The sequence below is a fragment of the Pungitius pungitius genome, chromosome 15, assembly GCF_949316345.1.
Source record: "Pungitius pungitius chromosome 15, fPunPun2.1, whole genome shotgun sequence".
Taxonomy (NCBI): Eukaryota; Metazoa; Chordata; class Actinopteri; order Perciformes; family Gasterosteidae; genus Pungitius; species Pungitius pungitius.
The window spans coordinates 11,785,079-11,796,976 of NC_084914.1; the positions used below are offsets into that span (position 1 = coordinate 11,785,079).

An 11,898-nucleotide genomic window follows, 5' to 3' on the forward strand; every position below is an offset into this window, starting at 1 on the left:
GCCTCACAGTGGATTGGTCCTGTAGGACGGGAGGAAGCAATTAAAAAAGACCTGGTGGTCTGACTTCACAGATCAAGCAGACGGACAGGTAGAAATATAAACAGACATGGACCAAGGTACAAGCAGACAACTCGGGGGGGGGGGGGGCAGACAGACGGCTCTGCAGGCTGCAAACACCAAAGGTGGCAAAGATGACAAGTGTGTGTGTTCGCGTATGCGTGGCAGCGAGCTCTGTTATGAATTTATGATAGGAAGCATATGCCCCTAACACATTCAAACACTCACAGACACACACAGTTTACACCATAATGGCATTGTTAACACATACGGTGTCAATTCACAGTTAGTTTATTCTGAACAAATGAGGATACGAGTAGGAATGCTGTGTTTATGCTACAATCATGAGGAGCTGTTTCGGTAAGATTGAGCAAATCTTTAAGAAAAATTACACAAAATATAGTCTTATAGAAACGATATGCTATCATTTGTTTTATTTCAGCAAATGTCCCTCCTGCCTCTTTCTGCTTGTGTGCAATGGAGCATGTGGGTGTGTTTTTCTGTGTTTTGTGTGTATGCGAGAGAGAGAGAGAGAGAGAGAGAGGACGAGAGAGAACTAACCTCTCCTTGTTACCGAACCACTTTACTCTCCATTGAGGCCCTAGCAGCTTTGTCAATGGGCTATTGGTGGAAACAAGGCAGGCAGAAACTTTAGAAACATGGCCACGGCCTCTTAAAGCACAGCATTCCTTTTCAGCCCCCCTTGTTCAACTCTCTCAATCCCGCAGCAAAACAACTGGCACACAAACATCTAAACATCTCCTTTAAGAGATGGATCTGCCAATTAGCTCAAGAGGTAATCCTGAAGCTTTACACTAACCAGAAAGAAACCAAAGGGGAAAAAAAGGAGACTGTGGAAATTCAACTCTTGTTGCCTGCTTTTGTTGCAAATTCAGGCTTTGAAAACGTCAAGCTAATTATTTCAGAGACTACATTCAGAGAGATTGTTTTTTTGTTTTTTTTTATTGTCCCCGGTGCTGGAATTTTCTTTTTAATTCCTGTGCAATTGAAGCGTGCAGTCACCAAACACTTCTGCCGACGCCAGCAGGAGCGGGTGATTGCCCAAACACCTCCACACGGCTCCTGTGGGAGCCGCCTGTCCCCGTCCTCCAGTGACATGGTGGCTTAAAAAGCCCCATAGAGTCTGTTTATATTCACCAACTGCTGTAGCGCTTTTAGAGTGTGCAAAACAGGTGGTAAACTTCAGCTGCATTCACTTATATTTTTCTTCTCGTGAGGAGGAGGAGGAGGAGGAGGAGGAGGAGGGAGGGGGTTTCAGGGAGGTGGTGCCTGCTTGCCTGCCTGCCTGCTTGCCTCTTGTTGAATGGAATCCAAGAATAGTTAGGGACCACACAGGGAGGTGAGGGGGGGAGGGGTCAGAGCCCTCAAAGATGGCTAACCATTCACACAGTCCATCTGCTGCGGGGATCAGCCCCGGCACTGAAAGCCCGGGGGTTTAAAAAGGAATTTGGCTAATGTGAAAAAACAAATAAAGCGGCAACTACCTCTGAAAATGTACAGATCACCTAAATCTAAAAATGCTCTGAACGAGCGTAGGAGTCAGCGTGGAATCGTGAACGCAGTCGTGCAGGACAAGAGACGGATAGCTGGTGTGTGTGTGTGTGTGTGTGTGTGTGTGTGTGTGTGCTCGTGACCGAGGACGGAGCGGGACCATAGCAATGCACCCATGTGTGTTTGGGGTTCTCAGGTAAACGGTGACTTAGCGACTCAGACGTGAGAGTAGAAACGTACTGGGTGTGACCGTGCACAACACACAAGGAAACAGACAAAATGATACAAACTTAGAACCAGCACATCTCACACATCTTACTCCTTGCTGCTTGAGTCTGAATTTCAGACCAGGAGTCAATCTATCGGTCACTGCACCTACTGCCCTCCCTTGCACTGAGATGACAACCTGCCTCTTCCTCCCGGCCACCATTATCCTAGAAGCTCTGCATTAGACCCCCCCCCAAAAAAATAGCACACCAAAATGTACAAACTTCTCCCGGCTGAATACTGTGAACAGAAAGTCTGTAAATCCTGCCATGAAGCCTAAAGCGAACTGATGCCACCTGAGGGTTTACTTGACGTTACATCTTGATGTTGTGTGAGGAACGGCAACAAACACCAGAGTCCGCTGCTTCACCAGAACCACGCACAAGGGATGAAGAGAAATGTCTGAGACTCACCTTCCACCCACAGCTGCTCGATGTCCGTCTCGATGGCTGCGACCCGAAGTCCCACAGACAGAGCCCGAATACTAAGAGTCCGATAAAGAGGACCTTCCCACAGTGCCTCTGGATGTGGCAGCCCAGAGAGAACAGGAGGGCCTGGAACCTTGCCCGGATCCACAGAGGAGCTTTCTGACCTACCGCCTTCCCCTGGAGTCGGAGCAGGAGGGTGGGCGAGAAAGAGAAACAGAATTATTATCAGTGTTACCGCACATAAACAATTTGTCATTGCACAACTGCCTCATAGATTGTAATCTCGCTCTCTCTCTAAAGGAAAGTGACAACTTGCATCCAAGTCAGTGGATTACACAGGAAATCCGTACAGAGACACAGGCGTCCTTCTGCGGATTTAACTGATGACAAGTGTGGGGGGGAGGGGGGGGGGGGGGTCCTAACTCGCTACAGCCACAGATTCGATGCATGCGCTGTCATATCCTGAGCGTGTGCTGTCCGATCCCGGCTATAACTTCTTATCCATCGACCGAACTCACTGCGGACACGAGTCGGGATCCCCACATCTGGGATGATTTAATCTGCACGGTTGAAGGCAACAATTTGTACTGATGAAAAGCTTTCAGGGAAACTAATTCCTAACCGTTAAAAAAAAGACAAGAGTCCAATGAAACTGCAATGAAAAGGAGCTTAGAAACACAATGTCAACCAGAACAACCCCAGGATTTAATGTGGACATTTAAATCACAGCCGCAGTTTAGGAAATGGATCAAATGCCAAACTCTGCATCAGGCACCTCCTTAATCTGGTCTTTATGGCAAGTGTCCTACAAGGTTGTAACTATGTGACACAAGTGGTGGTTAACTACCACATTAGTATAAACATAAGAGGAATAAGTTGGTAGCAAACAGTTCAAGCTGACATCAACTTCCCTGAAGTCATCTACACGATGATGCTTTTTTCAATGTATTTATTTTTTATCCCCTCTGATTTGCAAACTGTTCTGCAGCACACGAATGTCCCCGCTGCAGGAGAGACATCGCCCTGGTGTTGTGGTCTCTCCCAGCAGTGCTGAAACACGTCCAAGCATCCGGGCGGTCCAAAGATGCTTTGTCAGATCAAACTCAATCAGTGAATTCCTTTACAGGACCCACCACATCTCCAAACAGACCCGGGGCCAGTGCGTGGAGCGAGCCAAAAAAACACGCACTACACGGGCTGCCACACGGGAGCAAACCCTCCCTCCCTCCCTCCTCCCGGTGGCTTTAACGACATAAATGAATGAGTTCTGGTGTCCATTCAAACAAGCAGCAACGTTAACATGCTGCCAAAACGGGAAATTGTTGCGTTGGTGTCGCTTTATTCCAAGGGGGGGGGGGCTCCCAAAATGTCAGACTCAGAGCTCAGCCTTCTAACCGCTTTTATTCTATTAAACAACACAACTATGCGACTTCTGTTGTCTTCATCAACCCTCTGAATGCAGCCTCTATACGTGTTAAATGATACGCCATGTAGCGTGTGTTATTCTCGGTGCTGTCCCTCGGGGAGCTCCGGTGGTCCCCGGACCCCAAGCGAGGGAGCTGCCGCCTCAGTCTCACCCTCCATTCCCTAAAACGCACCCCCACCTCCCTTCCTCCTTCCTCCCTCCTCGTCTCACTCAACGAGTAGATCACGGATAAATAAAAAAAAGCTGCCCCTCGAGACGTTTCATTCACATTTTCGCCCCTGAGTGGGAGCTTCCCCCTTAGAATAAATCCACAGCGCGCTGCGGGCGTCGCATCACCTTTGAGATCTGTTTAAGTGCGAAAGCAGCGTGGCAGTAGCTGGGTCTCCGGAGCACGTCTGGGTTCGCGGGCGGCTGCGAGCGCGTATAACTCGGGGGTAAATCTCCATAGACGCCGCCCCTGGGACCCCGCGATCCGAGGCCATAGTCCAAAAGCGGGGAAAGGGACACTGAGCGAAGCGACGGGGGATCGGTGCGAGTTCAGCAGAGACGACAGTAATCCGGCATAGAAGAGGAGCGCATCCAGCAGCGCCGGCGACGACAAGTTGGAGGGACGTGTTCTAGTCTTCCCTGGAGCCAAACAAGTCTCGAAACTCCATCCCAACATTATGCGCCGAAATCCGTAAAGATCCCTCAGTCTTCATTCGTCCCGATAGTTGGTGAAACGACGTCTCAGAGAGGAAGAGGAAGAAGAGGAGGAGGAGGAGGAGTAGTAGTAGTAGTAGTAGTTAGTAGTGGCGGTGGTAGCCTCGGTCTGAGCCGTCCGTGTCAAGTCTAACTCCGATCCCGTAGCGGTAACATTTGGAGAAGTTCGCCTCTCGGCGAATCCTGAAAAGGGAGGTTTGACGGAAAAGTGCTGCGGCTCCATTGGCCGAGGAAGAGGCAAATTACTTTGCAAACATCGCCTATTATTAGCTGCTAAGCAACAGCTCACCAAAGTGGAGAGAGAGAGAGAGAGAGAGGGGGGGGAGAGGGAGGGAGGGAGGCGGGGGGAGACCACCCAGGCTGCTGCTGCTGCCTGGCCTGGAGGAGGGGAGGGGAGGAGGAGGAGGAGGAGGAGGGGGGGGGGGGGGGGGGGGGGGAGGAACTCTTTCAATAAACTCCGCACACAGCCGAACGAGCGCGCGCGCCAACACGCGCGCCCGCGCGCTCCCTCCGTCGCGCACGCGGCCCGGTGGCTGCCTGCCTCGCTCGGGTCTGTGAACATGGTTCCCACTCGCACACAGGCCATCTATCGATGCCACGGCCCGCAGGCACGCACGACCGTTGGCTTTTAAATGTACAGTTTCATCAGTGAGACAGAATAAAAAGGTTGATTTAGCTTTTCACAAAAGAATGTAAAACATATGATTTTTTTTTTTTCTATTACAGATTTTTCAACACTTTTTTTTTTTATATCACCTCAGGTCATCTCGTGTTTGATAAGGACTTCGACCATCACATTTGTTACAAACACAACACAGCTGTGAGAATAGTGTGTGTCGGTTCTTAGCACAGCTGTAATCTCAACTCTTCGGCCAAAAAGTTTCTAAAAGTATGTTGACAGGTTTTCTACACCCTAAAACAATTTTTCCCTCTCATACGAGTATAAGAGTTGTGTGCATATAACACCTTGGAGCTGCCTGCTTCAGTGTGACGCCCTGATCTACGTGGAGGCTTTTGGAGAGGTTTCCATGTCTTGCCATGCATGATTTCAGGAGTTCAGAGAGCAGTTCACCTTAGAACAACATCGGAAAAATCAAAGAAAGAAAGAGGCTTCTCAGACCTAATCTCTCAACTACCAAAAAAAAAGTGTCTTGGTGGTTTACTAACGTAAGCCCCCGATTGGCCCCACTCGGGTGAGAAGAAACACTTTGCTGGATTACTGATTCTCTGCCCACCAACCTGTGCAGTCTATTTGTCAGGTGGCTGGTGCTCATTTGAGGGCCTTTGAGAGACTGTAAAACAATTTGAAGCTGAAGTAACACGATTGGTCGTGTTGGTGGGATGAGCTCATTCTGTTTGGGACACACGTACAGAAGGTGCACATCCGATACCCCCACCTCACTCTTTACATGGCACGGGACAAAGGACACGAGAAACATGAACATGCCGAGGAAGAGCATTTAGCATTTAGGGGATATCTTGGTAGAAATAGAATATAATATAAACATGTATGTTCTGTATGTGTATAATAGCTAGACATTAGGAATCATTGTGCTTTTGTGACTGTAGTAACGTTAACATATATAAACATGTAGTTTCTGGGCTACAGTAGCCCAGAAAGGACAAACCAAGCGTTCCAGCTATATGCGTTTTCCCTTTTTTCATCGGCCACCATAGTTCTTCTATTCCCACTTGGGCCCCGGTAGAAGTCTGCAACCTTCCACTAGATGTCACCGTCCTGTACAATAGACCTTTAAGTGTATTTTTGAGTATTATAACGTAGTTATGCAATAACAAACAGCGTCAACAATTGTCATTCGCGTTTATCTACGATGAATATAAATGATTTTGATTTCTATGTTTATGATGATTTTTATTATAGAATTGTCACTTGATATCTTTTTCAAAATATTTAATTCATTGTTCACTTTATAAAGTGTTAGAGCAAAGTGGAAAATATCCGTCACATGTTCACAAAGCCCAATGTGTCCAAATTTGAATGAAAGTTGCATTATAAACAGAGACTGTGTGTTCATGAACAAAACCCGCATCCATAAAATGTATAGCAACAACTTTTGATGCGTTGGTAATCACAATATAACACCTATGGCTCTAAATTGGTTCTGTTTGTGTTTCCTTTAATACAAGTATGATTCATCACTAATGTCGGGGTTGTGAGCACAGGCAACCTCTCATGTCACCACTGGTGTCAAAACAATCAAAGCTTTTACAGAAGGCTGTGAACGGTGGTAAAACGCTATTTTATACTTAGAATCCTCTTTTAACATTTTATTTAAAGCTGTCCGTCTTCTTTAAGCCTAACATGTCTCAAAGAGATGTTATTGGGTGTGCATGTGCTCTCCTGAGATCCCTTGTCTTATCTTATTAAAACAGGATGTATCCACTGACTGTATCATGTCTGTTGACCTGGAACACAGGATCACAGACGTTATCAACGCCCCATTCACAGTTGAATGACGCACCTACGCGTAAACTGACTCGCCCAAGTGGAGGCGAGCATACATTAGAGGGACGGCTGGTGGGTTCGCTGGAACTGGGCAAAGTTAGCTTGGACTGGGTTGGGTCGGACTGAGTGGTGGAGGGAAACAGGCAGCTGGAAATGGGAGCTAATGTGGAATGTGAGGAATTGGGTTGTGTAGTAGGGGGCCCCTTCAAGCCTAACAAACTCAGGGAGGTCCGAGGCCTGGTCTGAAGGCCTTGGATAAATAAACCATCGGAGATGACCATGCGCTTTGCAGATATCTGCCATCACACTGCCCCGGCCTCCAAACATAAACCGCCCGAGCCCTCTCTCCCTCCTTTACCTTCTCCTTGTCCCGTGTCACACATGGTTCCTTTCCTTCCATCCATCCCTCTCTTTGTCCTCTCCATTTTAATCTCCCTTACTCTTCCTTTTATTTTCCCCCTAACACCTCCGTCATTCTCCTCCGTTTCATCGGCTTTCTCCCTGCTCCTGCTCCTGCTCCTCCCTCCCTCCTCCTCCCTCCTCCTCCCTTCCCTTCCTATCTCCATTCCTCCATTTCATGTCTCCCCAGTGACTCCATCCATCCACCCGTTCATCCATGCATGGCTGGCTGGCCGTCCGTCCGGGGCACTGTGTGTGCTACAGGCAGAGCTACGGAACCGCTCTGGCACTCAGCCGTCGCACAACAGCCCGGGCGCCCAGGGTTCAGACCCAGAGAGTGTTTATTTATCCAAGAGAAGGGCTCTGAGACGGCTGAAAAACTACATTTATTCCTTGTCTCTCAATGGGAGCACGTAGAGATGGAAGAATAAAAGATGGAAGAACGGCGAGGTCGTCGTTCAGGTAAAAGATACTGTGCGATATGCCTTTACAAAAGGAGACAGATCGTTCCAGGAAGGAAGAGATTTTTGACAGAAATTGGGAACAAGATTATAAACAAGTAAACCAAAAGAAAGTGGAATAACTAGAAATGAGAGTATACGACATCATACCAAAATGACGACTCTCACGTTGTTTTCGTACTACTGTCACATGTTCCTGCTTGGCCCCAAAAAGGGAGAAAAACTTTTTTTCCTTCAAAAGTGCAGCATTATATCAGGAAGGGTTACTTTTAAAGCCTTCTGCTTTCCTTCTTCAATGTAAATGTTAAATCGGAGGCTCCTTGAGCAGCGTAACATGATATCGGTGTGTCCTCATAGGTCCAGTTTCTTGATAGATAGGTGCTCGGCCCCAACAGCTGTAGCAGATAATTACAGAAACGTGTCGCAATCACAAAGATCTATTTTAACACCCATGATCATCTAAATGTATCACAGCACCTAAACAACAAAAATACTTAAAAGCTGAGTCTGGGCTTCAACAAATAGGACTAAAACCTTTCCATCCTAAAACATGATGCACATTATACAAGCATTGATTAGTCTAAGGGCAGCAGGGGGGAAATTCTGATTAGACCATAAAACATACACCAAGAGGCATTACATCCAGCTCCTATTAAAGATGTAAAAAAAGAAGGAACAAATCAGGAACACATTTGTGGGTTAAGTATATTAATACGAAGAAAAACTTCTTTCATAATGCTGAAACTGAATATTTGTTGATAGCCAAATAAAACTTTAAAAAAAAGAGTTTTTTGTTTGATGACTGAAAGAAATATACACCATATTCCTTTCAGTAATAAAACATTTCCATCTTGGGTGTTTGACTTAAAGTTCACAGAGTCACGTTACATATTGCAGGGAAAACCCAGAGGTGTTTTTTCAACTACTTTATAATTACATGTTTCTCAAATATCAGTGAAAAGGCAAAAAGTTGCCCAGTAGCACAGAGACAATTTCAGTATTGAGCACCTCTGTCAGTCTCAGAGTCGGAGCTGCCACCCACAGTCTCACACAGGATTAATTATGATAATGCATTTCTTTACCCCTTTGTCATCGTAATGAATGGTTGCCTTTCTGGGGTAAAAACACACAAAACACAGAGAAACACACTTTTCTTTAAGTCTTTGTTTGTGCGGTTGTAACAGAGGTTCTGTCAGACAAAGCTAGCAGGTGGTAATGCAAACTCAGACCTGTAGCTTTAAAAGAAAGCACAGAACTCCACAACTGTGTGTGTGTGTGTGTGTGTGCATCTTTATGTTGGGTAAACATAGCTCTTTAGCTTCTTCTTTTTTAAGCACAATTGTGATCGGTTACAAACAACGGAGAAGCCTATCAGAAAGGCTCCTATCCAAATACGAAGCCTTTTTTATGCACATAAATGATATATAGAGAAACATTCAGGAGCTGTCTTCAACTATGTTTATCTCTGATGTATCAGTAATGCAAAAAATATGTGTTGCAGGAATCCATCAATTGTAGAGATTTCCTGTTTCCATTAAGCTCATTACCAGCAGTCTTAGTGTGAAATTGAGCAGATTAAGGGGATTTTTACAAAATATCGCAGTAAAAACATAATTGAATGCAGTTACATCTGTGGATGTTATAAACATTCGAACTAATAGGATTAAAAGTAAAGGTCACACGAGGGTGTAAAGCGGGTCCTTCTTTCGCCTCTCCTTGTGATTTTCCTGCAAAAGCAATTTAAGACGTGAACCCAATCAGCCACCCAGTCAATGTTTAGTTAATTAGCTGGGGGCCTCCTCAGTGACAGACAGGGATATCTGGCTTAGTGTGTGTATGTGTGTGTAAGGCATGTCACAGGGGTTGTTATCCCATACATTGGATCTGTCTCCACACACACTCTTTGTTGGATAAGCAACATAAGCAACTGTTGTATCTCTAAAGCTTGCGAGTGCGTGTGTGTGTGTGTGTGTGTGTGTGTGTGTATGTATTCAGATGTTTGAGTTAGAGATGGGGTGGTGTTGGTGTGTCTGCGTATGTATATGTGTGTGTTTGGTGTTGGGGAGGAGGATCTTGAAAGGTAATGTGTGGAGAAAAAAAAAAAAAGAAGAGGAGGGAGGAAATTCATTTGTGGCCGGAGAACACAGAAGACAAATTGAGGAAGTGTTGTGCTAATGTGTAGGGGTCAGCAGCAAACACACACAGGTTTCTGACTGACTGCCACTTGGGTGGCCTGCTCTCTCTCTCTCTCTCTCTCTGTGTGTGTGTCTGCCTCTCTCTTGCTCACCCACGATCAGCCCTCAAGCCATGAAGCCACCCAGCTACTCAACCAACCCCCCCCCCCCCCCCCCCCTCCCAACCCGCAGCTCAGAGTCCACCCCACCTCCCTCTGTATCTGTGTCTGTGTCTGTGTCTATGTACCGCACATTTGTCTCCACCATCCCTCCGATCAATCTGTCTGGGGCCGGTCATCTTTATTTTCCTCATAACCCGATGCGCCGTTTTTAGGGCGCAGCAGGACCAAAAGTGAGACGTTGTAGGTTTGTAGGGGACGTTTCCGAAAAACAGCATGTGTGGAGGTTGATCAACGTGCTCCCTTTTGAGCCCTTACGACGCATTTTCCTCGCTCCCTTTAGGCTTTCGCATGGATGAACCCGTCTAATTCCACACAGTTTTACAGTCCCACCTCAATGTATACAGACTTTATCCTGATTCCTGCATTTGGTATCTTTGTAGCTCTCTGGATCTCCATTGAACAGAATAAATCATCGGTTAGTTTGGCTGAAAAGGTCGAGTTAACGAGCTGCTGCTTAAGCTGTTAATGTGCTATATGGTTGCATATGTTCTGTTCCTTAACTGCATCAGTTCTTAGTCAACGTCTCACTTCATCAATCATAGGGCGAGGAAGGTCAAATGCTTCCTACACAACTTTATTTGACTTTCTTGAGACATACAGACTTTACTTTGGACAGTTTTCAGCGCAGCTTCTTCCCCAGTAGGAAGTAGTTCCAATGAGAAGAACCGGCAGACATTCACATCCTAAAAAATACATTGTTGTATTATCTACATCATTAGCATCAGCTTGTGCACCACAAACAAAGCTCAGAGGTCAACCAATCACAACGGTGGTCCTGAAAACTAAATAATATATGGAAAGACACCAATTGTAATAAATGGGCAGGTATGCAAAATGTGATTTGGAAAAATGAATTCAACTTGAAAGGGATTTACCAACCAGCAGGATTTAGGGTTAAAATGAATCTTAACCGTAAACACCAAATTACAACGGCGATGAAATCCTTATCACACACACACGGCGCTTTGGGTCCTTACACACACTCTGAAGTGAACTAGCGTTTTACTCTAAAGACTTGGGTCAACTTTGAATGAACTAGATGCAACAGAAACAGATCCTCAAGCTCCTTTTTTACACAAAATAAAATCATCCAATTATTAAATGTTGCTGCAGATGTAAAAGACCATCTTCATTCATTGAAATCCTTGATTGTATCCTCGTTAAAAATAAATCTTGCGGACAAATGTGCTGCTAGCAAAAGAGGTCATTGATAATAGTCAGTTTTTTTCACTCTGGTGTTAAATACATTTGTTAAGGGACGCATAGTTAGATGGACATTTTCGTCTCCAAGGCAACAAAACGCAAAAAAAGACCGACAGAGTCTGATATATGATCTGCAGCTCAACATCTGATCTCCAGATCTGCAGAGCAAACATGCTCATTTCTGTACGCATGCGTGCGCACACACACACACACGCACACGCATTCACTCAAATGGGTGTGAGCCGGCATTGATTAGCTTGTGTGGCAGAGGATTAACAATGGTCACACACACAAGTACGCCTGCACACAGTTGTGCACATACACCAGCCAACACATGTATTCTGAAAGAGCGGGATCAGCCAAGGTGGCGTTGTATTGAAGGGACTCAGGGGTCTTTGGGTAAATATACAAACCGCTATGCAAACACACACGGCTGCCAGATCTCATCATGTGGTTGAAGAGAAGGGTCAGAGTGTGAGGCCGCTAAAAAGATTAAAAAAGCCAAGACAAAGAGCACGAACAATGTGAACTGTAACTGTGTTTTTCACAATTTGAAACTCAAAACTCAGGTGAAACGTGTTGTCTTTCGTCTCACTGGTCGTGTTGTGTGTCTCCTGAGG

General features: G+C 45.9%; 1 protein-coding gene across 1 annotated transcript in view; it reads right to left on the reverse strand.

Annotated features, from left to right (window-relative positions):
- ptch2 (patched 2) overlaps positions 1 to 4,665 on the reverse strand; it is a 26,983-nt gene extending 22,318 nt beyond the window's left edge. Inside the window, 4 exon segments of the mRNA XM_037459037.2 lie at positions 2,250 to 2,312; positions 2,315 to 2,441; positions 4,027 to 4,145; positions 4,148 to 4,665. Of these exon segments, the coding sequence (XP_037314934.2) occupies positions 2,250 to 2,312; positions 2,315 to 2,441; positions 4,027 to 4,145; positions 4,148 to 4,172 (334 nt within the window). The 5' untranslated portion in view covers positions 4,173 to 4,665.
- Positions 4,666 to 11,898: the final 7,233 nt, after the last annotated feature.